We start from the raw sequence: 25,115 nt of genomic DNA on the forward strand, positions 1-25,115 counted from the left end.
CAAAAAAGATAATCCTCCATATCGTTTTGGTAAGGGGACAGTCTAGGAATAAGTGTTGGATAGTTTCATTCCCATTACAGCTGGCTTTCCAATTTTTTCTGGCGAGGTTGTCTTTGGTTAAGACAACCCCTTTTGCAAGAACCATCGAAAGATTTTTATTTTTAGAGGAATTTTCATCTTCTAGATATTCCTATGACGAAAAGGTGTTTGTATACCTATAAGATACAGATACATAGAGCGAACAAAGAATAAAGGCCATTCTTCATGGTGGAAGCAACAACCACACATCCCCACTTCTGTTAATTAACCTCTCCTTGTATTTCTCCAGGGCTCAAACATCAATTTATAGGGATACGTTGTTTCTTTTTATTTTTCATGTACTGATATTTATTACATCTATTAAATCGTTTAGATTTTTCATAAATCACCTCAATGCATTTCAATTCTGGCCATGCCCTTGGACAATACTAATATCGTATTGGTTGTAATTAAATCTGGCTCCATTTCTGCTATTACTGAACTTGCTTTTTTTTGTTTTCAATCTTTTATTTATTTCATACATGATATTCCGTTTCATTATTATTAGCACACATGAAGTCCTTGCAAAAACAAAATGAATGTTGTTCTTGGCATTCCACGATTGAGCTTTTTTTACTACAAGAATCAAGGAGCTGTGGTGCTAACAAGTATTATTTCCAGGGTAAAATGCGCACAGTGTTTCTGCTATTCATTCCAGACCAGCGTAAATCCTTCTCCTGTAATCGGTGAGCCTCTCTATCTGTCTCATGGCCGCTGGGTCGCCATTGCCCCTTCTCAGCTTGGCGATCTGGCTATCAATGCTCTTAATCTGCATACAAGTAAATCCCCATTGCTGATTACTTTACTTTAATTAATAGTAACAATGTGTGTGTTTAACAAATCATTATCAGGAGATACAAATTCAAGAGATTAGGAAGCAAAAATCAAGGAGCTAGGTTAGGTACCTTCCGGTAAGGCCAGCGTCGTATGTGGAACTTACGGCTAGTGCCCTTGAGGACAGTGGTACAGATGCGGAGTTCCTTAGCAGCCTCCACCATCGGGAGGTGAAAGTAGCGTGCAATGTCGTCCAGCTGCAGGTTGCTCGCTCTCTCCCTCTGCAACATGATGAGATTATTACCAAACTCCTCTTAAATAGATGCATTTTTTAATTGGCATAGTAATATGAATGTTGCTTTGTCCTAATAAAGGAGAGATAATTAGACATCTTTTGTTGAATGAACGTTGCTTTATTCCTAGTAATATATGGTCCATCATGTATATATGGTTTCAGAAATTTCTTTCTCGACCAGTCGGTCCTACTATAGTGTTCAATTCTATATAAATGATTTTTAAAGGCACCTCATTTTTCTCAGAGGTGGATATTGTCTAAAGGAATTTGGTATCTGTCCATACTAATATATACTCCCTCCATACCCATAAAACTTATCGTTTTGGACAAGGTTTGGGTTAAACATTGGGAATATAAATTACGAATAACTTTTAAGTTGTTGAGTTTAAAAATATGAAAACTATATAAATAGATTTGTCTTGAAAAGTACTTACATAAAAGTATATCTATACCACTTTTTGATAAATATTTCTATAAAAACAAGAAGTCAAAGTTAGACTTTGGAGACCGTGCCAGTCCAAAACGACTTGTTTTATGGGTATGGAGAGAGTAATTTCTAGGAGCTAGCGAGTCACCTTACCATTCACCCCCTAAGAATTTATTCTCAAAGGATGGTTCGCGTAAGATGGACCATCTCTAAAAACAGGGGTTGCCAAAATAAATTCATAATATTTTCAAGTTATATGAAGATAAACTATATATCTCAATTGTACATGTTGATGAGATTTAAAACTTTATAGTTGCTAACTTTTTTATTTAAGATCTTTCAACGTCCAAATATGTTTTATGTTCTTAATTTTCAATTTTTTTTTTTCAAATGAACGGATAGATACACATGCCCTATACCAATTACAAAAATTGTAGTGTTGCATGAGACCTAGAACTTTGTAGTTACTAATATTCACTTGACGCATTTGTAGGCCAAATGGATCATGAGAAGTACAATATATATATACCTGGATCGCGAGTGCAGTCTTGGCAGCCGGGGGAATCTCTTGTCGTCGTCCTTGCTCCTTAGCATCTGGTTTAGACGATGGCCCTGTAGATTTGAAACGGGGGAATAGCCAAATTCATCTCTGAACATCGTAAAAAGCTCAATTTCGTTCTTGAACTATGAAAACGGCCGTTCTCATCCTTGAAGTTTTACGGCCAGCTCAATTTAGTCCCTGGAGTGCTACGCTGGCTCACGTCGACATCGCCCAGTCAGCTAGGGCTATGAGTTACTATTTTTGCCCTTGCCTCTTGGCCATCTCTCGATACTGTAGCTGGAGGACTTTTTTTTCTGAAATCTTACTGTTTTTGTCCTTGCCCCTTGGCCATCTCTCATGGCTGATATTGTAGTAGGACTTTATTTTCTAAATCTTTCTCATTGAATAAGAAACGAGTTGTGAACTGTGCATTAACTATATGTGTAGCAGTGATATATAGTCTCGTATATGAAATCATTAAAACATTAGTACTTCCCCTGTCCAATAAAAGATATATCATTCTAGTAGATTTGTTCCAAAATGACCAAATCAAACTATTTCAACTTGACTAATTTTATAGAGAAGATTGTCAAAGCTAATGGAATAAAAAAAAGTATGTTTGAAAACAAGTGTAATACTTATTTGGTAACATAAATATCGGTGTTCTTTAAATAAATTAAGTTAAATTTAGGATAATTAGACATAGGACAGAAATTATAAGGTTTTTTAGATGAACTTAATACTAGATCTTATTAGTTACTACTCTCCATTCATTTTAAATTGTTATATATCCTGGTGCGTGACAAAAGCTAATGTAATAATTTGAGAAACTAGACTGACTTTATGCACATAGTGAAAGTCTTAAGAGAAACACATTTTTTTTGCTTGCATTAACGACAATCTCTGTCGGTATTGGCTTGTGATCCTTGCAGTCTTGTCTTTTCTTTTTTTACAAGAGTTTTGGTGCCTTTTTATCATCAACAATGATTTTCTAAGCGTTTGCCTTTGACCCAATGCCTTGCGTAAGGGGTGGTCACAACTATAGGCCTGCAGTGATTACAACATCAGCCATGAGAGATGCCTAAGAGGCAAGGACAAAAATGGTAATTCATAACCCTAGTGATGATGGTGTGAGTAGCGTGGCTCTCTAGGGATGAAATTGAGCTGTCTGTGAAAGTTCGAGAATGAGAACGACCGTTTTTATAGTTTAAGGACGAAATTGAGCTTTCGACCATAGTTCAGGGACGAATTTGGCTATTCCGCCATTTGAGACGGTATATATATATGGAGACTTGGTACGTAACGGAATAAACAACAACATTAAGTTATGAAACATATCTAGTGCAAACCACAACTTCCGTGAAAACCTGTGCAAACCATGACAAAAAAGTTGTATAAATTCATCAAAAAAATCACACATGTAGATGATTTGATAATACACAACATTGTAAAATATCTTGTCCAAACTCAACTTTGTTTGTGAGATATAAAAATAACAAATTTCAAGCCAGAAAGGGATCCACAGAATTTGCTAGAAATTTGTTATTTTTATATCTCACAAATGAATTCGAGTTTGGATAAGATATTTTGCAAGGTTGTGTATCATCATATCATCTACATGTGTGATTTTTTTGGTAAATTTAGATGATTTTTTTGCCATGGTTTGTATAGGTTTTCACGGAAATTGTGGTTTGCACTAGATATGTTCCCTAGTTTATGAAAACTAAAAACGAGAAGATCGAGCATAGTTATGATCAGTTGTGCAGCAACCAACCTGCAGACGTTTCTGCCGGCACGCTGCCCTGCTCGACCATAGCAGGCTGCACAGCGCCTCCGTCATCATCAGCAGGACGGCTGCCGACTACTCGTTGGTGGCCGCCATTAATCTCTGGTGCCACTGCTTCACGGTGGTCATCGGCGTGGCCACCATTAATCTCTTGTGCTACAGCTTCACGGTGGTCGTCGGCATGGCCACCGGAGACGACCATGCTGGTGCACAGGGCATCCTGGAACGCCGAGATGGAGTCCTGCAGGACGACGTAGCCGCCGCCAGCGCGCTGCCGTGCGTAGTTCGTCAGGTAGTGCTTTACCCACACGTAGTCCCGGCCCCTGAAACTGCTCAGATCATCAATGCAATCATCAGATTACTAGTAGAGATGATGATGCATCTGAAAAAACTGCAAAACATGTACAATATGCATGAAATCTAGGAGTTATCCAATGCAGCTTACTCGACGTAGGACTGATGCGTCAGTTGTGTTGTCATCGTCGCTGCCTGCAGGCCGTTGGAGTCTATGCGATACACCTCTAGGGTTGCATGGTGGAACACGCCGGCGGCGACCCCATGGACACCTAACTTCGTCGCTTCAAGCCCTAGAAATTCAGTTCGCAGCCAAGACGTAAGCATGTTTGATCGATCGGCGTCCGTGTCCCTATGTAAGGATATATATATGCCAGTAGCAAGTGTGTCTACCGTTGCAGTGCACAATTTCTCGAAGAACCTGGCAGCCGGTGCAGTCTAACGACGCGTTCTGGTGCACGGCAGACGACGACGGCGGCGGCGGCGGCGGCCTTGGTGCGGCTGCCGACGACGTACCTGCAACGCCCATGTCTTGCCGACGACGACGTCTTGCGCTACTAGTAGTAGGATCGTCGGCAAGCAGGGTGGCATTATTGTGCATCGGATCCCTGTTGTCGACGACGGAGTCGTTGATGTAGTCCAGCGTTGGTGGCGGCCACTCTAGGAGATTATTGTCGCCGGAAGGACCTGCTGCGACGGCGCTTTGCCCCGGTGCTGCCTGCAGCGGCGGCGGCGGCGGCGGCGCGTCCATTCCGCCGTTCATGTCCAGCAAGTTGAAGACGTCGTCATCGAAGTCGTCGTCCGGCACAAGGAACGGGTCGTAGATCCCTTGCCCGTCGTCGTCGGCACCGCCGTCGTTGTGGGCGCCGTCGGCCATTATTACGTGTACGTATCGGCGGAGCGCGCCGCACGCGCTGCCGGCCGAGGGGTGGTGGAGGCCAGTGCGCGCGCGTGAGAGAAATGGCGGGAGATCGAGTGTGTGGCGGTTTTGATGACGGGCCGGGGAAGAAGGCGGTTAACACATTTTTTATCGGACCGTTTACACTGTCGTCTGTCTTATCAGGACGCGTGTTCTATATATCCAAGCGATCACACTCATGCGCATGTTTTCTTTCGATTAGTTAATATTGTTTTTGTGTTTCTTTCGTTACCATTATTAATTTTGTGTTAAATAAAGTCCTTGCATTAGTGGAATTAACTTGATTCATTTTAATTTTATCTTGCAAAAGTGTATTTGGAGAGGGGACGCCAGTGCACTTAAGCTTATGGTGAGATCGTCGAGGCCCATCTCCATCCGTTGATGCTTGCATGGCTGATGTATCGGGTGTCTCTCACGGAAACTCCAAACCGCTTCGGCTTGCGGACGCAGCTTTTATCTTTCACCGTTCAACTTGCTTCAAGATTTGTGCGCCGGCTAACTCCTGCTTCACACTCTTCCCATTCCCATGCTGTACTCCCTCCTTCTCACTCATTCATCCTACTCAAAGCTGGTCGCCGCTCCCATCCAATGAAAAGACGACAGCACCTGCCACCTGCTTGCGCTAGTACCAGTCTGGGCTGTAGCTGACAACCGCGGGTTCAAAAGTACTCTCTACTTAGTCATTCCAAAAATCTTATAGGATCAAAACATGTACCAAATTTATATAATAAAATAATAATATTTATGATACCAAATACTATTAGATTCTTTATTAATTATATTTTTACAGTACATAAATATTTATAATTTTTTCTACAATTTTAGTTAGAATCGAAATATTTTGACTCGACTCTTAGAATGACTTATAATTTAGTATGGAGGTAGTAGTACGGTATACCAGTACTAATCCCTCAATCCACAAATAAATGACGTAATATATATAAAAATATACTAATATTTATCATGTGTAATATGTATCATTAGATTGAGTATGAAATATAGTTTCATAATATACTTATTTGCAAAAACAAATATTATGATTATTTGATATATTTCTAGTCAAACTTTAAAAAGTTTAACTTCTCGAATAGCACGTACTCCCTCCGTCTCATAAGGCCTTGTTTAGTTACATCCAAAACCCAAAAACTTTTTAAGATTTTCTGTCACATCAAATCTTACAGCACATGTATAGAGCATTAAATATAGATAAAAAAACTAATTATACAATTTGCCTGAGATTTGCAGGATAAATCTTTTGAGCCTATTTAGTCTATGGTTGGACAATAATTGTCAAATACAAAGAAAAGTTTTACAGTACCCAAAAACTTGCTGAGCCAATATCATTAACAAATGTGTAAATATTCGATGTGATAGTTGTTAAAAAACAAGACTAACCAAATAAGGCCGTATCTGATACTAATTAGTAGTATTCAACATAAAAAAAATTAGAAAACTAATTTTATAAAAAAAGACTGATTCGCAACACACATCAATTAAGCCTAACGAAACCGTAATTAACCCATGTGATACTAAAATGAACATTTGTTAATAAATGTTTAATTAAACTTAATAGATTCATTTTCTTGAATTAGATACAACTTATACAATCAGTTTTATAATTAATTTATGTTTCTAATTAGCATCTATATATCTAGTATGACATCAAACTCAGGCGCCAGCACCAATGTTCTATGAACCAAGAACTATTTAAGGTCTTGTTTAGTTCACCCTAAAATCCTAAACTTTTTCAATATTCTTCATCACATCGAATCTTACGACACATGCATAAAACATTAAATATAAATAAAAAATAACTAATTGTACAGTTTGTCTGTAATTTGCGAGACGAGTTAGTCAATAGTTAGATAATAATTATCAAATGCAAATGAAATTATATTAGTGTTAAAATCCAAAAACTTTTTAGACCTAAAAGCCTATTCATTTGTCTTATAAAGTCATATTTTTTCAACCAACCAACAGTGTTAATATAGGTGCACAGAACTAATAGATTTACAACTGCAAATAGGTGATAAGCGAATAAAGAAAAATGAAAAATCAACCATGTCGAGTACATATACCATAAAATTAAGTACATATACCATGAACTAAATTCATGGTGGATGGATGAGCTCAGAATTGACGAACAAATAGTAAAGCCAATAGACATGACGGTGCGCAGGTCATTAAAATGTACTATTATTTTTCAACTGCATATATCATAAAGCAAATCAGTGGATTAAGGGCACTCTCAATGTTTCTAGTTAATTTGTACAGACATTATATATAGAAACTATGGTCCCAATAGATAGTTTCTATATAATAAATTTTTATCCAATCACATTCATTCTCTCTCCATTCTCAACCAATCATATCACTTCATGTCTTGGATCTCGTGTAGACATAATTTCTAATTTAGACTCAGTTTCTATGATTTTTGCTCTCTATCTTCAATAACTACATTGTCATATCAGCAAAATGCTTAGACGGTAACATAATTAATGTCTATAGAAATTATGATGATTTCAGCATTGCAAGTGCCCTAATCATTATAAATGACTGACGGTGCGTAGGTCATTAAATCTTAACTGGCTGGAGGGCTAAGAATGTATTTATGCAAAAAAAAGTTTCATCTAAGCCATTACTTTTAAAGAAAGTGACAACCAATTGTATAACTGCTAATTTGTAGGATATCTGGAAAGAACATGTTTTATTTTACAAAATTGAAGCTGGGAATATTCTAAAAAAAGGTAGTACATTTCAGTAGGAGATATGATTACATAGTACTTCCACAGTAAATATGACATCAGTTCAAGGCAGATGATTTCAGAACTGGATCCAATTCAGAAAAAACTAATTTTTTTTAGATAATGGATGAAACATCCGGCTTCATCTATCCAAAGATAGAATCAGACCAATTATTACAAAACTTTCACAAAGGGCAAAAGTAAAAGCTGCGACAGAATTGCAGCCCACAAGAAGGAAAAGGAAACATTCGAAGTAAAGTTTGAAACTAAGCATGACCAATATAACTTGACGATAACCACCCATTGGAACTAAAAAAATGCAAGGCCGACGTTTCTAGGACCTGCCCCACGAGATTTAACTGCTCCCATTGATCGTCATGCCGCTGCAAGTGTGCCCACTGTCGAAGCCAGTGTGTTCCCTGAAGAGTACCTGCAAGAAAGATTTTGGTCTGCATCTGTCAAAAACCACTTCGTTTCGGGTTATCCAAATTGCCCAACAGAGCGATGCGGCTGCCGTTAATAACAATGAATTATACTTTTTCGTCTAAAAGAATATTAAATGGAGTTGAACCGAGCACTTGTGCAACAGAATCATCCTTTCTCCGTACAATATTAAACAATGAAGGAAATTTATCCTTAAGAGGTTTATTTCCCAACCAAGTATCACTCCAGAACCTGGTTTGAGATCCATCTTTAATCTTAAATGAGCCAAGTTCCAAAAAAGAATCTTTGACATTCATTAGGCTTTTCCAAAAATGCGAATCCGATGGTTTTTTAACATAACTTCCTAAAATCTTATTTTTAATATACTTTTTTCTTAATAATTCCTGCCACATGCCGTCCTCGTTCAAGAATTTGAATAACCACTTACTTAATAAACACTTATTTTGTGTATCCAGATTTTGAATGCCAACCCCACCTTGACTCTTTGGCTGACATAACACCTCCCACTTTGCCAACCTATATTTTCTTTTATGCTGATCATTTTGCCAATAGAATCGAGATCTGAAGCAATCTATTTTTTCTAACACACCACGTGGAACTTCGAAAAACGACATCATAAACATCGGTAAACTAGACAGCACCGAGTTTATAAGAACCAGTCGCCCTCCTACAGATAACATTTTCCCTTTCCAGCCACTCAGTCTCTTCTCAATTCTATCTTCGATAATCTTCCAATCATTATTATTTAACTTTCTAGTGTTCATAGGAAGTCCCAGATAATGGAATGGGTAATTACCGACCACACAACCAAACAGTTGCGAATAGAACTCCTCGTATTCTTTTGCTTCACCAAAGCAAAAGATTTCACTTTTATGAAAGTTTATCTTTAGGCCCGATAATTGCTCAAAGGTTGTCAATAACAGTTTCATATTGACTGCCTTCTCAATATCATGGCTCATAAAGATGACTGTGTTATCCGCATACTGAAGGATTGACAAACCATCCTCGATTAAATCAGGAATAACCCCCTCGACCTGACCTTCCTCTTTCGCTCTGGCAATTAGAATGGCTAACATGTCGACTACTATATTAAATAGTATCGGCGACATAGGATCACCTTGTCTAAGGCCTTTTTTGGTCTGGAAGTAAGAACCTAATTGATCATTCACCTTAATGTTAACATTGCCCCCTTCAGTAAACCTCTGTACCCACTGACACCATTTTTGTGAAAAACCTTTTATTCTCAAAGTTTGTTGTAAAAAACTCCATTTAATCTTATCATAGGCTTTTTCAAAGTCTATTTTGAAAATCACGCCGTTCTTCTTTTTGAGTGTAGCTCGTGTATTGTTTCATGCAAAATTACCGCTCCCTCCATAATATTCCTTCCTGGCAGAAAGGCTGTCTGAGTAGGTCTAATTATTTTCTGAGCTATGGAAGTCAATCTGTTGGTTGCGACTTTAGTGAAGATTTTGAAAGATACATTCAGTAAACAGATAGATCTGTATTGCTGAATGACTCTCGCATCCTTCTTTTTTGGCAACAAAATTATAGTTCCAAAATTAAGGCGATTCAAATGCAAATTACCTTGATGGAATTCCGAGAACAAAGCCATCAGATCATCCTTTATAACAGACCAGAAAACCTGATAAAACTCTGGAGAAAAGCCATCTAGGCCAGGCGCCTTATTATGTTCCATCTGGAAAATCGCAACCCGCACTTCTTCTTCCAAAAAAGGTTGGGTTAGAAACTCATTTTCCAGTTCGGAGACTTGTGGAATATCACCGGTTTGAGTCTCATCTAGCTCGATCGGAGTGATCTCTGGTGGACCAAACAAATTCTTATAATAACCAGTAATATGCGCTTTTAGTTGTGCATCACCAGTTATTAAATTAACCCCATCCTCCAACTGAAAAATTCGAGTTTTTCGATGCCTGCCATTAGCCATTAAATGATAATATTTTGTGTTTGCATCTCCTTCTAGAAGGTCTTTTAATTTTGCTCTTTGGTACCACTTTATCTCCTCTTCCCTCAACAGCTCAGACAATCGTTCGTTGAGTACATGTTTTAAATCCACCTCCTGCTGAGTAAGGAGCATTATTTCCGCTTTTTTATCGAGGGCATCTAGTTTATTCAGAATTGTTTCTTTTTCCTTTTTATACACGCCACTGACATTTCTTGCCCATCCTCTTAGATATTGACGAAGCCTGCTTATTTTGGCTTGCCACCGTTCTATAGGCGAGCCACTGACTATTGTACTTTGCCACACATCCTTAACCATCTCACAAAATCCTTCCCTCAGCAACCAACCCAATTCAAATTTGAATTGAGGCTGATAATTTGAGGACGGATTATTTGTAGAAAATAGCAGGGGTGTGTGATCCGAAATTTCCCTAGTCAGTGCTTGAACAGTGGTATGCGAAAACTTAGATTCAAAATCTGTACAAACTAGAACTCTATTTAATCTCTCAAAAGTCTGAATTGGTAAATTATTTGCCCAAGTGAAATTACGCCCGGACATCTCAATCTCTCTCAAGTTTAAAGAGTCAATCACCGCATTGAATAAAAAAGGCCACCTATTATTAAAATTAGCATTATTTTTCTCTTGTGGTCGCTGTATGATATTAAAGTCGCCCCCTATAATTATAGGTAAAGCTTCCTTAGAACATACATTGACTATTTCAGATAAGAACAGAGATTTATGTTCTACTTGCGCCGGGCCATAAACTGAAATCAAATTAAACTTAAAGTCATCCTCTCTCCGCCTGATCTTAAAGCGAACAAAAAAATCTCCTTCCTCAATCTCCCCTATATCAAAGTTAAGAAGATTAATACCTAGTAACATACCCCCAGACCGTCCCCGCGGAGCCATACAATGCCATAAATAATCTCTGCCAGCACATATATTATTTAAAGTGGATTGTGGAAAATTTGCTCTACCAGTTTCCGACAAGGCAATGAAATCTAGGTTCTTCTCTTTTGTTAACTCATTCAAAAATCTATACTTTTTACAGTCCGCAAATCCATTACAATTCCAAAAAATACCCTTCATTGCGACCGACTTTGTGATTTGCGATTCTTCTTCCTAGAGCCTTTTACAGATGATAAGGGGGTTTGAAGACCCTTAGGGTCACAACCTCCATCACCTAAACCCTCTGCTATCTCCGAGCAAATTAAATTAAGTGCATCCAAATCCAGAGAATCTTCGAAAGAACAAGCTGAAGCATCGTCCAAAATCTCTTTATTCGAAGTATCAATTGTTTTAAATTCAGCTATACGTTGTAATTCTAAATTTCTTAAATTTTCTAGTGAATTATGAATCTGAGTAGAATCATCCCCTAACCGAACCCCTATAGAATTGACTGAAAGTAAAAGACTATTGTCATCCCGGGAAATAAAAGAAAGTGTAAGGGGATTTTTACCTTTATCATTAGCGATCTCCAGGTTGTGGCGCGCTTTCAACTTTGTTGCCTTCTCTACCGAGTCTTGTTCTGAAGTTGCGGCCGTCCTCTTACTTGATCTCACAGGAGACACTGTCCCACCTTTCTGTCCTTTCAGCTTGTTAAGCTTGGCAGAGTCATTATTTGGGTTCAAAAGCTTGGCATTCCAATCACCAGTTGGCTCGGCGGTCATCAATATCACTGGATTTGGTTCTCCAGGCTTACTGTTATTTTTTGCAGCTTCAACAGAGGGGCTATCCTGCTGACTTGTTCCACTAATACCAGCCTTCTTTGTAGGATGTGGTGTCTGATCCGCTTTTTTTTTATCTATGTCCATCGGTTTGTCACCATTTCCCTCCTCTTTAGGGTCATCATCATTAGGATCATCATCCTCATTAGGCTCTTCATCTTCCAATTTAGAATCAAGATCAAGCAAGATTGGCTCACCCTCAGGCGCCTCCTGCTCCACCCCAAAATGCAACTGGTAGATAAATTCCCCAACGACCACATCTACAAAAGCTGGAATTAGAGCAGAATCTATCACTGCTACTCTCATTCTTGATCTCCCAAATTTTTTTGTAAACTTAATGTCTACAGATTTGGGTACACCTAGAATTGAGGCAATTGCCCAAATAATGGGAAATTCCCTAAATTCACTAGGAAGTCCCCGAAACTGTACCAAACTTTCTCAATCTCGTACTTGTAAACATCCTCTTCTGAGCTTTTTTCAAATTGAATTTTTCCTTCGAAAGACTTTGTCACCATAGGGCCCCAATTGACCACAGTGTCAAGCCAAACAGTGGAGGGGAAATTAGTGGTGAAGGCATCTTTTCCTTTCTCCTCAATCTCCCATTTGAACTTCCCTGGTAGTAGTTTTTCCAGTTCCACTGCTAACATTCCAGCAGTAATGGAACCTTCCAATACACGTACCACTGCGGATTTCTCTTCCACTTTATCTTTTTGAAACTCAGAAAAAACAGGGATATAATAAAATCCAAGCCCCTCCACAGCATAGCCATAAGGAAGAGCAGATAAATTAGTCTTTTTTGCATAAGAACAAGTTTTCGCGACATGCTCTCCGCAGCAAAAATGACAAGAAAGAACTGCTGTGCACTCATGACTTGTGTGCCCTTTAGTGAGACACCTGAAACAGAAAGGCTTGCCCTTGCTCTTTTTAATACCCTTGGATGACTCTGGTAAATCAACATTCATTGGCTCATTGTCAGGATTATGTGGGACAGTGTCTTTTGGTACCTCAGCTGTTGTCTTGTTTTCAACCGGACAATGCGGTGAAAGTTCCAGCTTGCTCCCCTGCTTGTGTAGCCCAGCGGGAGGGGCCTGGTGAAGCTCCTGGCCAGCCGAGGGGTGGCCGGGCTGGGGATCGGCGAGCACTGCTGAGCCAAGATGGTTATCGGCTGTAACAGCGATGGGGACACCTCCTGTGGCAGACTTGGTACCCGTTGCAGGCACCGTGGCGTGCTGTTGCTGGGCACCCAAGTTATGCCCCATCTGGTCAGCAATGTGGGCTCCGGTGCCGTAGTTCCCTCCCCCCATCGGAGTTGGGTTTGGGGTCGCCTGCTGTTGGAACTGTTGACCTCCATATCCTGCACCTCGGCAACGCTTGCCACCATAGCCGCCATAGTATGGACGACGGCCACGATTAGCACCGTGAAAACCTTGGTACCCATAGTTGTTCTGGCTGCCATAACCACCATAGCCACCATAGCCGCTACGACCTCCACCCACGATTATGGGGAAAAGACCCATAGCCACGGCCGCCTCTCCCTGCAAAACCTGGATCAAACCCCGGATTGAAACCAGGATTAAACCCCGGGCCTCCCCTTCCGCCTCCTTGCTGCCCGAACCCGCCACCATTAGCGCCCCCTTGCGCCGCCATCCCTTTTCCTTTCACTACTTCGGCAAAGGAACGCCGACGTGGGGAGGGAGCAGTCGGCGGCGGCAGACTTGGTTTACGGCTGCGACGTGATGCAGTACGAAGAAAAAGAGAACACAAACCCTTTGTGGGCCTATAGAATTTGCCAGGCCCAAATTGATACCGGTTAAATTTGTCAAGTTCGCGAGATTTATTTGGAACCGAATCTATCGCCGAAAGAAATTCTCCGTTGCACACGGTGGTGTTCACCGTAAGTGGGGCTGGAGCTAACGGAGGAAACGGATCCTGATTCCTGAAATCTCGCCCTTGTTGTTTTTCAAAGTTTTTTGAAAAAATCGACATTGAATCTCTAACAGCGCTGCCCAGCTCGGGACTTGCAAAGGAGCTCCACCAGTAATCTTCCGGTTCACTAAATTAGAAACGATCGAGTGTGCAGACTTGAGTTTATCGGAAGTGTTACCTGCGTTCAGAGCATCTTCCGCTGCGACGAGCTCATCAATGGAGTACCCTGCTTCAAGCGCCAGCTGCACGAACTCGGGTGTAGAAGGATCCTCGTCCTCGGAATCATCCATTGCATCAGTAGTGGCCCAAAACTTTGAGTGGATTGGTTGCGCTGCATGAATTGGCTTTGGCCGCTGGGTCACTGCCGTAACCATCTCCACGCACTGAGATAGTTCTTCGCGGCCACGCTTGACCAGCAGATCAGCATCTGGACCATCTTCTTCCACCACCAAGTTCGACGGAATCACCTTACGGGAGGTAGGTGCTAGCGTCAGTCTCCTTCTTCGACTCCCAGTTCTGGGTCGCCCGGAGGCTGAACGACCGCGTTGGAACAGTCCACCTCGCATATGCAGCACTACGCCGAAGCCTTCACGGCGACGACGCACGTCGTGGCGGTGGCGGCTCCAGCCTCACCGACTACTCAGCCGAGTCGGAAAGCCACCGGATCTGGCTCGCCGACGGCAACGCTTTGAGGACGCGGCCCAGGTACGCTCGGAGAAGACGAGCGGACTGCCGGCGTGGGCGAGGGCACGGGCGGCGGGGGTGGCGCGGCGCGTCGAGCTGCGCGGCCGCGGGCGAGCTGCGCGGCCGCGGGCGCTGCCGGCCGGGGCGCGAGCAGGGCGGCGGGGCTCCTATCGCGAGCAGAGCGGCGGGTCAACCCAGTCGGGCCGTCTTTCATGGGGCGCTGAAGTGAAGATTCGCGATCGGTATGCAGAGTAGAGTAATTCTAGTATCACTGGATATGAATTAAGCTTCAATTTATGAATAGCTTCTTATAGCTATTGGGAGCAGCAATTGCTAAACCTTTATTGACTGGAGTGGTCATGTTTTTCAAAAGGATATTTGATAAGAAAAAGGGAAAGAAAATCTCAAATCACCATTTGAAGGAATAGTCCAACCTTCATTAGATGAAGACCTAATCGATCAAGAATGTGCAGTAGACAAATAATTTACCTTTGAATTAGCACCTAATCGATCAAGGCGCTGTTTAGTTCCCAAAATATTTTGCAATTTTTTTCACATTCCCCATCACATCGAATCTTGCGGCACATGCATGGAGCACTAAATATAGATAAAAAAATAACTAATTACACAGTTTACCTGTAATTTGCGAGATGAATCTTTGAGCCTAGTTAGTCCATGATTGGACAATATTTGTCAAATACAAACGAAAGTGCTACTATTCCTATTTTGCAAAAAAAAGGAAAGCCATAGTCGATAATCTGCAATAGATAAATAATATTGTATCAAACAAGAAAGAAACAATAACAAGGGCAAAATTAATATGCCATAGAGTGTAAACATCATGATGTAGAAAATTTTAACCCATCACATGCATTTCTTTATATAACAGGATCTGTAGGACACACTGTATTGTTTTTTTTTAAAAATAAATACAACAGATGTAACAGTTTTGAGAGCCTTAAAAAATACAGAATGTGCCTAAAGAGTCCTAAAATATTCTACAAACAACAGGTCTGTAGAATTAAGCTTTATTGTACAAATAGGCATTGGTGCTCAGTGTTTTAAAATGCTGGTATATAGTCTAATCTTAACCAGGAAATACAAAGAGGCATCTCATATAGGATCTAAACCCACTAACTTAACACAATATTCCAAGAACATAAAATCAAGTATAAGTATTGCTCACTTAGCATCTAAGAAATAACTAAGAGAAATAAACAATTGCTATGAATTGCTAATTGCAGATATTATATACAAGATAAGTACCAATTGGACATAAGCAAGCATCTTGGTATTTATACAAGGCATGGAACACAGATAGTATCATAGTAAATGGATAGAAGTAGGCAGTGAGGAAGTGTAGAAATTTTATTAGAACGTAAGCTTCAGTTAGCCTTGTCAGAAGATCATTACAGAGTTCAACAACAACTTCATGCATTCAGCTAAGCCTATGAGCACATAAAAGAATTATCATCAAGATACAAAATTTCTACATAAGCACCTGCAGCTTTGACGGTCTTTCAAAAAGTGCTAGAAACAATTCAAAGGATGGATTTTGCTGCAAAATAAGGTGATTGTTTCAAGTGACAATGAGCATAAAAAACACTACCAGAGCAGCGGAAATTCCTGTCGGCTAGAAACTGTCGGGAAAAGCAGTAAAACCGTCAGGAAACATATTCCTGTCGGCCAGCCGTCTCGAATTAACCGACAGGAACGACTCGACAGGAAAGATCACTTTTTCCTGGCGGTTGACCTTCAGGAATCTTTTCCTGACGGCAGTCCTGACGGCCAGCCTAAGAATAGCCCTGGACTAAAATATTGGCCAAATCCTGACGGCATAAGGAAACCAACTACAGAAAGTTAAAAAAAATAATTTACAGCAGCAGACCTCATCCTTAATTACAACCTCAGCTGTATGATTTATACATACAGTTCAGATCCATCCATCAAGTTATTGGCATTAGAATGAAAAAAAGAATACTGCACAAAAGATTGGCATTAGAATGAAAAAATGAATACTACACAAAAGTCTAAATGAGATCTCCAAATGAATGACACCTCAATATGACTTCTAGTTAACTGTGCTAAAAGTTCTCTACAGAAGTTGGTCTAAACTTGAAATGAAGCAGCAAAAGGATGAGTTTGCAAGGTGCCCACAGCTCTGAATTTGCTGCAATAAAATAAAATAAAATTTTATTAGATCAACTCTTTGGTTCGACATGTCATATACATATATTGAGTATGAATCTGCAAGGTGATATTTTTAGAATGTGTCATACTACCTATATTATTTCTGAATTGAAAAAAAAATGAAGGCATCAGCATGTACCAACACAATGTAGACAATTTCAGTCACTTCTCAGATGTGAAGAAATAGAGTATGTGCATTTTTCACAGAAAATGTTTTGATAATAAATTTCCAATGAGCTTCAGTACTAAATCACCAAGTATATATGTGCAGGCTCCTATCTCGTGATCAAAATATACCAGATAACAATGACTGACTGTAGAAAAATTGATGCAGTACTTAATAATAGAAAAGAGATGACAGCTATGAGAAAATTTGATACAACAAATCTTGAACTAGTACACCATTTTCCTTATGTTACCAATGAGAAAATTTAGCAACCTGAAAGTTTAAATTTAAAACCTAATAAAACACCAAAATGAACCTACGAAGGACACTGCATTGTTTATTTCTCTGAATATTGTGCATTCACATTTTACTCTAAAGTCATTGTGCATTCACAATTTACTCTAAACATTGAGCAAGATCTCAACCAAGATGAATCCTGATTTTTTATTTGATTAACCAAATTTATCCTCTATATCTCAATCTGAACAAACCAAACTTAATCTAAAGGTTGCAGAATCAAGATTATGGAAACTAAAATAGAAGAAAATAATCTCAGTCCCTTCAGATAATTACCTTGTGGAGATAATACAAACATTACCTTGTGAAATCCATCCTGCGCCACTTTGGCCTACCGTCCTAGTCACAAGCTAAGCACTAGATCTGCTTCTGAAAAATCCAAGCTGCTCTGCTCCCAATCAGCAGCTAGCACTAGATCAGAGAAGACATTAAGGATACGCTAGCACCAAATTTCAGTTGTATTGTAGTTCACACAGATCATGGGAATTGTATTTTAGTTGTCTGCCATTGCAAAAAAAAAAACTAACAAATCAAGCATGCATCTCGTCCATGGAAAAAATCAATTGCGACCAAATGCAAGAGCAGAGACAATTCCAATTTCGTTGAAATCGATGTGTATAGAGTTTCAACTTGCATATGGCAGTGCTCCAACTATTCAACAATAAAGTTCAATGCATGTATCGATTCATCCCTAGCAGATCTATGTATTTGAGAAAAAAATGCCTAGCAGATCTGAGAAATAGCAGTAGGGGCTCACCTTCAGATGGGAGCACTAGCGTTCTGGAGGAGCTCAAGATGTGCAGACCTGGAGGCGAAAGCATGGCTTGGACGGACAAGCTCAGCCCCGGCCAGGGTTGCAGCACGGTCGTAGGCCTACAGAACTCGCCTCTGGGGTGGGGGGCGATGGTGGGATGAGACGTACCCGAGCTGTGGCAGTGCAGGGTCGGGACGGGAAGCGAACCACTACCTCTCCCTCCGCCTGTGCCTCGCCTACGAATACGCGGCGTCGACGTCCTCTCATCTGGATCTGGGCGCCGGGCCGCCGGTTGGTGGAGCTGCTGCAGGTGGAGGTGCGCCCCATAGGGCTAGGGCACCGACACAGTTTGAGCGCATGCCGTGGATGGGGAGGAAGCGAGGGTGGCGGCGTGGATGGGGCGTTGTCCATGGCTGCGCGAAGGGGCGGCCGGTGGTGGCGCGTAGCAAGTGGAAGCAGAAAGAAAAGATAAGATAGGGTTAGAGCATCTCCAACAGTTTGCCAAATAAAATTGCCATCTTTAAAAATTTGATAAAACAATAAAATTTTATCTCCAACAGTTTGCTAAATGAGGTTGCTATTTTTAACAACTTGGTATTCCACCCCTCCGCGCGCGCATCTTTACGCGCGCGTATCTCACTTCGCATCGCGAGCTGCAGGCGTCTCACCGTCGGTACTGCTGTCAGGTGTCAGTTGATGCACAGCACCTTGCCGCCCTTGTGATGTTGCTGTCGGCTGTCAGGTGATGCACCACGCCTCGCCGTTGTTAGGTGTGCTGATGCTGCTGGTGGCCGGCAGTTTCTGCTTTGTTCCTGACGCGGATGCACTGATTTTGCTGCCTATTTATGAATGCGGATGCTCCTTGTTTCCTGTTTCTGAATGCAAATCAAAATTTTCATAAGACAATAAACATTGTGGACATTTATTCTACTAGAAACTGAATGAAATATAAATCTAGATAATATGCAGGTTCTTTAAGTTGGGAACAGTAGGTCGTGGGCCTATTTTTTAAAAGTTTACTAAGTTAAAATAGCAAACTATTGGAGAGAGTCCGTTTTTTCACTTGCCATATATTTTAGGGAGTTGACAAATCACAATATTTGCTAAGTGAATTTTAGCAAACTGTTGGAGATGCTCTAAGACTTCTGTCGATGAGGATATTTGTGTGCTGGGCGGGCCCCAGTTCTTGACGGTTTATAGTTTTCTGACGGCAACTGCACAACCGACAGGAGAAATAAGTGTCTTCCCTGTCGGTTTTGTTCAGTCGACAGGAAATATATCTAATCCTATCGGTTTTCATAGCACCGTCAGGTATAAATAGAACCGTCAGGAATGATCCAGAGTCTGGTAGTGAAATGATAGAAAATCCCATCAATCAATGTAGAAGTCCGATAAGAATTGAAAAGGCAGGACCCATACCTAAAAACTAATCAAAAGATCCAGCCACAACTAAAAGCTAGATGGATATTTTAGGAAATTAAACCTCAACAGACGCATTTGAAATTTTTTGGAATTTAAAAAAAATGGAGTGAAGATTGAATATAGTAAGTAACACCGTACAAACCAGAAGCAGGGGTAGAGCCTGAATCAATCACAGAGGACTAAAAAAGATATAGAGCAGATATAGTAGAAACTAATCAAAAGCACCAGCCGTATGAACTAAAAGCATGCAATAGATTTAAGAAAAATAAATGCAATAAAATTAAGACGAAGGAGTGGAGTAGTATGGGACTAACTGCATCATCACAAACAATATATTCTTCGTCGTCCATCAGATCTGAGGGAGAGAGGGAGAGATAGAGTGAGAGAGGACAGAGGGGAGAGAGAGAGAGGAACAGACGGTAATAAGCCATTGGTAATTAAGCAGTCCAGACAAAGTTATACACTTGCTTAAAAATCATATAAATTAGTTGCTGTAAAAAAACTATCGTCATCATAAAGTTTGAGATGCTCATACAAATTTTCTAGTAAAAAGAGAAAAAAAGAAACAAAAACACTTGCCTCAATTTCGTTGACGGATCTGGATCTGAGCGAGATTAAGGAGAAACAGTGATGAACTTTCTTGTAATGAATAGATCTAGTTTAGAGATAGAGGTGAGATAGGGAATGCTAGACAGTAACACTCAAGAAAGAGAGAGAGGAAGAGAGAGATAGATGGAGGCATTGAGAGAGAGAGAGTGCTGGAGAGAGAGAGTGTGTGCTGGAGAGACATCGAGAGGGCTAGAGAGAGAGTGGTGGAGGGACAGAGAGAGAGAGCTGCAGAGAGAGAGAGAGTGGCGATAGGTAGGAGATGGGCGGGAGAGTGAGAGATTGAGGGAGTTAGGAATCAGAGTGCGGCGGCGGCAGGATGGTTCGGAATGGGAGGTATAGGATATACATTGTGGGAAAAACCTGTGATTGATTGGCTCGAATCATGGAGCAGACATAGCCGTCAGATATGGCATGCGGCCGCAAGCCGTTGTGGGAAATCCTAGTTGGTGTCTCTCATCGATGTATTGGTGCACGGGAGCGGATGCCATCATGTCAAACACTACAGGCTCTTGTATTTGAATTTTACATCACTAAAAATATGTTTTTGCTGGCGACGACCACACTATGTCAGAGACTCAGATGGGTCACAACTTCATTAGAGACGGTCATTTCACTGGTCTGTATACGTGACCGCATCAACAAAAGGAAGAAAACAGATTCATAAGTGAGGCCTTTAGTTCAAGTAGCAAATATGGGTGCATGCTCAATGCCCATTGAGAATTCCAATTAATAAATAGGAACCCTAGCGTGGCGGTGACAACCTGAAGCTAGGAAGGTACGGTCACTAGTACAGCCGGCCACTGTAGTGGTGGTTCCAGAGGGGGTTTCCACTGGCGGCATCCAATACCGCCAGTGCCATTCGACAGTACAAATCACCAAATGTACAATCGGCTTCTTACCAACCGATTGTAGTAACATTTTACAGAGTCAGTTCAGTATACGAGCCACCTGTAGAAAGACGTTTACATATGCGCCTCATGTAGAACACCGCCAGAAGAAATAAGTTTACATAGGCGGATTTTTATAAGAACTGATTGAATAAAAACGTTTACATTGGCGTTTCTTGACACAAACCGCCTCTGGCGTTTCTTTACACAAACACCACACATAGCACCACATAGTTACAGTGCCCAATATTAGACAATTATAATCATAAATATAACAAAGGCAAAATATAAGTATAATTCAAAGACTCACAGGCAATTGTACTTATAATTCATAGACTCACAGGCAAATTATTTCTTCATCTAAGAACAGTAGTGGAAACTACAAAATTAACTAAAAATACACCATATAAGTACCACGTATGAACAACAAAAGTTTCCACTTATTATTTTGCTTGGTACTACGAATCCTCATGTTCTACGAGATCTTGGTACTCTGGATTCGCTAACTTATCATGGGTATCAAAATACTTTCCATCCTTGTGAAGCACTTCTTTCATGATGAAGCTACACATTTCATCGCAAATTTTTATGAGCTCTTCTAACGAAAGATGATTACCCATTGAATCATTACACTTGTATAGCTACAAAAATTATTAAGCCACCGGTGTGGATGGCCACAAGACCTACGAGATAGGCTAAAGAAACATGATCAATCAAAATTAATGGTGTGGCAAAAATTACCACAGGAGACATAAAGTGAGCTCTCTTTTACCACATGACATGGAAAAAGTGGGTTTTGCTGGTGAACATGATCATTTGTCGAATTTGCTCGTGTACACTGAGCCGAATAAAATTATCATTTCCTGCTGCGAAGGAGAGAGAGAAAAGTTTTCCAAAATGACCACCGGTTCCCATGAGTTATGTCTAGGACATACCCGATTTGGACAAGTCATTGCTTGGAGTCTAACCCATTCGGTCCATTAGGGTTGGACTGAAGCATCTTTTCCCCAATCTTGACTTGGAGTCTAACCCATTCGGTCCATTAGGGTTGGATTGAAGCATCTTGAACCAATCTTATCGGTCCATTGTCAAGACATTATAACCACCACCCTTTTGTGATGCCCAAGCGTGAAAGATGAAGCCTTCGACAGTCAAGCTTGGGTAGTGCCAAGATTCTCCACCGAAGCCACTTAGATTCAAAAAACGGTTAGTTCTTCTGCATTTCTTCTTTGACTCACAAGTCTGTGGTGGTCAATTCATATCGCAAGCACACTATTTGAATTTCATGCATTTTTTTCACTTTCTATTATGGTAGATCCAAGCACAGCTGGTCATAAGTTTACTGTGAACTTGATGCATTTGTCGCTGCAGATCAGAAGGTTCAAAGTTTTGATCGAATTGGACCACCAAAGTTGAGACATGTATCTTGCAGATGCTCTTGCGCTACTCCAAGTATCGCAATGAGGTGAGGCACAATATGTAATTCAAGTATGATTCTAGTTTTAAATAGATAGTTGAAATTGAGCTTGTTCTTATTGTTGTCTGGATGCAATCAACAGGAAAAGAATCACCTTGATGATGTTCTTATTCTCCCTCGGAAACATGAATATTGAGATCGATGACATGCATACCAAGGTGTTCATTGATGATGAAGATGTAGGGGCTGACCTTGGAGATGGGCTTCATCTGCATAAAGTTGATCTTGTTGGACATGAGCGATTTCATCTTCTAGCTCATATGCAGGTTCTTCACTGAGACCATGTAAGAGCTCTCCATATTCATCTAGAAGTTGGGCTTTATCTCCATAAAGTTGATCTTCCTAGAGACGAGCAATTTCATCTTGCTCATGTGCAGGTTCTTTATTGAGATCAGGGCCTTGTTTAGTTCACCTTGAAAACCAAAAAGTTTTCAAGATTTCCCGTCACATCAAATCTTTTGGCACATGCATGAAAAATTAAATATAGACGAAAATAAAAACTAATTACATAGTTTACATGTAAATCGCGAGACGAATCTTTTGATCTTAGTTAGTTTATAATCGGAAAATATTTGTCACAAACAAACGAAAGTGCTACAATAGCGAAATCCAAAATATTTTCGCATCTAAACAAGGCCCAGATAAGAGCTCTCCATGTTAATATAGAAGAATGTTTAGATCTATGGGCATGGCTGATGATGAAAATGGCTTCTAAGCTGATGGAGTGGATGTTCTTATAGGGTTGCACTGATATGAGGGAGTGTTGCGCTTATAAGGGGGGATGTGGGGTGGCACAGGTGGGAAATCGCTAGGAGATGGTTCAAATTTTGGATTCTACCGGATTATTTTGATCCACAAACTAGTGTTGAGGGAAGCTTTGTTTATTTTTTCTTTGTCTCCAAAGTTTTTTGGCCAAGTTGTGCCAATCTTTGTGTATTGACACGTGTAACACCATGTATGTCCTCTCTATGATTTTTTCTAGTGCCAGATCATGTGCAATGATTATGAAACTGAAATTTGGTGTAGTATGTTAGAACAACTATAGGGGTATTTAGGTTATTTTCCATGGTGCATTGGTACCTCCCTGTGGTCCTACAATTGCAAAATTTTAAGATCGGACAAAGTATGTAGGACGAAGCCCTAATGGGAAGGATGATTATCATGTGACGACTAACACAAATGCGTGTGTTGGACAAGGATACAACATGTTGGATTAATTTTCAGGGGTTGCTTGTTGACAAGATAGTTAATGGGAAGGATTAAGCATTGTTCGTCACTTTGACCAATTTAAGCTGCAGCAAGTGCATTTAGATTCTGATGCAGGGCTGCTAGGGGCATTTGATGTGTACTTTTTTCTCCAATATGCAAAAGGTTTGCACATCTTTTGTATTAAGTAGGAGATTGTTTTACACAACATGCCATGAAGGTGGAGGATAAGTGATTTTACATTTTGGCATAGCCTCCCTAGTGAGGTATTCAAAGCCGACTACTCGTGTACTCCCTGTACTCGTAAAGGAGATCGTTTAAGATATGATTGTGCTTACTAAGAAGTGATTAATTAGAGGGTATTTTTTCTATCTTCTCTGCCTCTATTAAATATGGTTGCGGGTGCATCTCTTATGAGAAACATCCAAGGCTCAAAGTGCTAGTGCAGCAAGCATCTCCCATTCTGCTCTACACTTCCCATGCGTTTACATTGGCTTAAGAGAAGATTAGTTACTATTAGGCGTGAGGTTCCTACCATGACTAGTGGCTCAAACCGACATGCGTCTCCATGTATCCTAATAGTCAAAATTGGGTCTTCACTTTCGGTTCATATCACTGTCGGTTTAAGCCATGAATTGACAGTGATATGGGGTCATCACTACCAGTTTTAGCCAAGAACCGACACTGTTGTTATCACTGTCGATTTGTAGCTTGTACCAAAAGTGATATACAAGAAAACTTCATAACTTTCTCATATGATATGTGATGAAGATAAACTTTATATCAAATTTATAGTACTCGATGAGATCTACAACTTAGTAGTTCAAACTTTTAATTTGAGATCATTTATATGTTCAAATATTTAAAATTTAAAATTTGAATTTTTCAAACCACTTCGGGTGGAGAGGCTCCCAAAATAAAAGTTGTAGATCTCAAAAAATTGTGTAACTATTTAGTTGACAATATTTTCATTTAAAATTATTTACTACTTCAAAATTTTATTTGAAATTAATTTTTGATGCTTTTAAAGAACACTAATTTTTCTTTTTAACCTCAGATTAAAATTTGTAACAAGTTTTTCTCCCTCATACTAACTTCAAATTAGATGATTTTTTCTCTAATTTTTTCTAAAATCACACTGTATCATTTTTTGTGTTTTTAAAGCTATTATGTTCATCTTTTCATGTGACCATTTTTTGTCTATTTGAATTTTAAATTTTAAAAAACATAACTTCAATCGGGATTTTGAAATATTAAATGACTTTTGCTGAAAATGGAACATAAAAGTTGTAGAACTCATCAAGACCTACAACTTTAATTTTAGTCATATATTCATCTTAGATTGTGGTAGTAACATTGTTCATAAAATTTACATACCTTTGTTGTAGTTCCATAAACTATACGAGAGATATGTAAGATTTGTGAATAATATTCCTACAACAATCTCAGATGAAGAAACTCCTAAAATGAAAGTTGTAGATTTTAAAAGTTTTGAAACATTATAATTG

General features: G+C 40.0%; 2 protein-coding genes and 1 long non-coding RNA gene across 3 annotated transcripts; all 3 read right to left on the bottom strand.

Annotated features, from left to right (window-relative positions):
• Positions 567-5,072, bottom strand: LOC8084238. Its single transcript, XM_021465991.1, has 6 exons — positions 4,589-5,072; positions 4,347-4,488; positions 3,890-4,230; positions 2,104-2,186; positions 984-1,133; positions 567-847 (listed from the first exon to the last, which is right to left on the bottom strand). The coding sequence occupies exons 1-6, from the start codon at positions 5,070-5,072 to the stop codon at positions 728-730; spliced, it is 1,320 nt and encodes a 439-aa protein (XP_021321666.1). The 3' UTR covers positions 567-727.
• LOC110437519 lies at positions 8,214-13,614 on the bottom strand. The gene is made up of 4 exons (XM_021465992.1): positions 12,921-13,614; positions 11,722-12,258; positions 11,147-11,190; positions 8,214-8,288 (listed from the first exon to the last, which is right to left on the bottom strand). The coding sequence occupies exons 1-4, from the start codon at positions 13,612-13,614 to the stop codon at positions 8,214-8,216; spliced, it is 1,350 nt and encodes a 449-aa protein (XP_021321667.1).
• LOC110429890 lies at positions 16,418-19,785 on the bottom strand. Its single transcript, XR_002447081.1, has 3 exons — positions 19,743-19,785; positions 18,010-18,881; positions 16,418-17,663 (listed from the first exon to the last, which is right to left on the bottom strand). It is a non-coding gene; the product is annotated as an uncharacterized LOC110429890 (long non-coding RNA).

The sequence above is a fragment of the Sorghum bicolor genome, chromosome 8 (genome assembly GCF_000003195.3).
Source record: "Sorghum bicolor cultivar BTx623 chromosome 8, Sorghum_bicolor_NCBIv3, whole genome shotgun sequence".
In the NCBI taxonomy this organism is placed as follows: Eukaryota; Viridiplantae; Streptophyta; class Magnoliopsida; order Poales; family Poaceae; genus Sorghum; species Sorghum bicolor.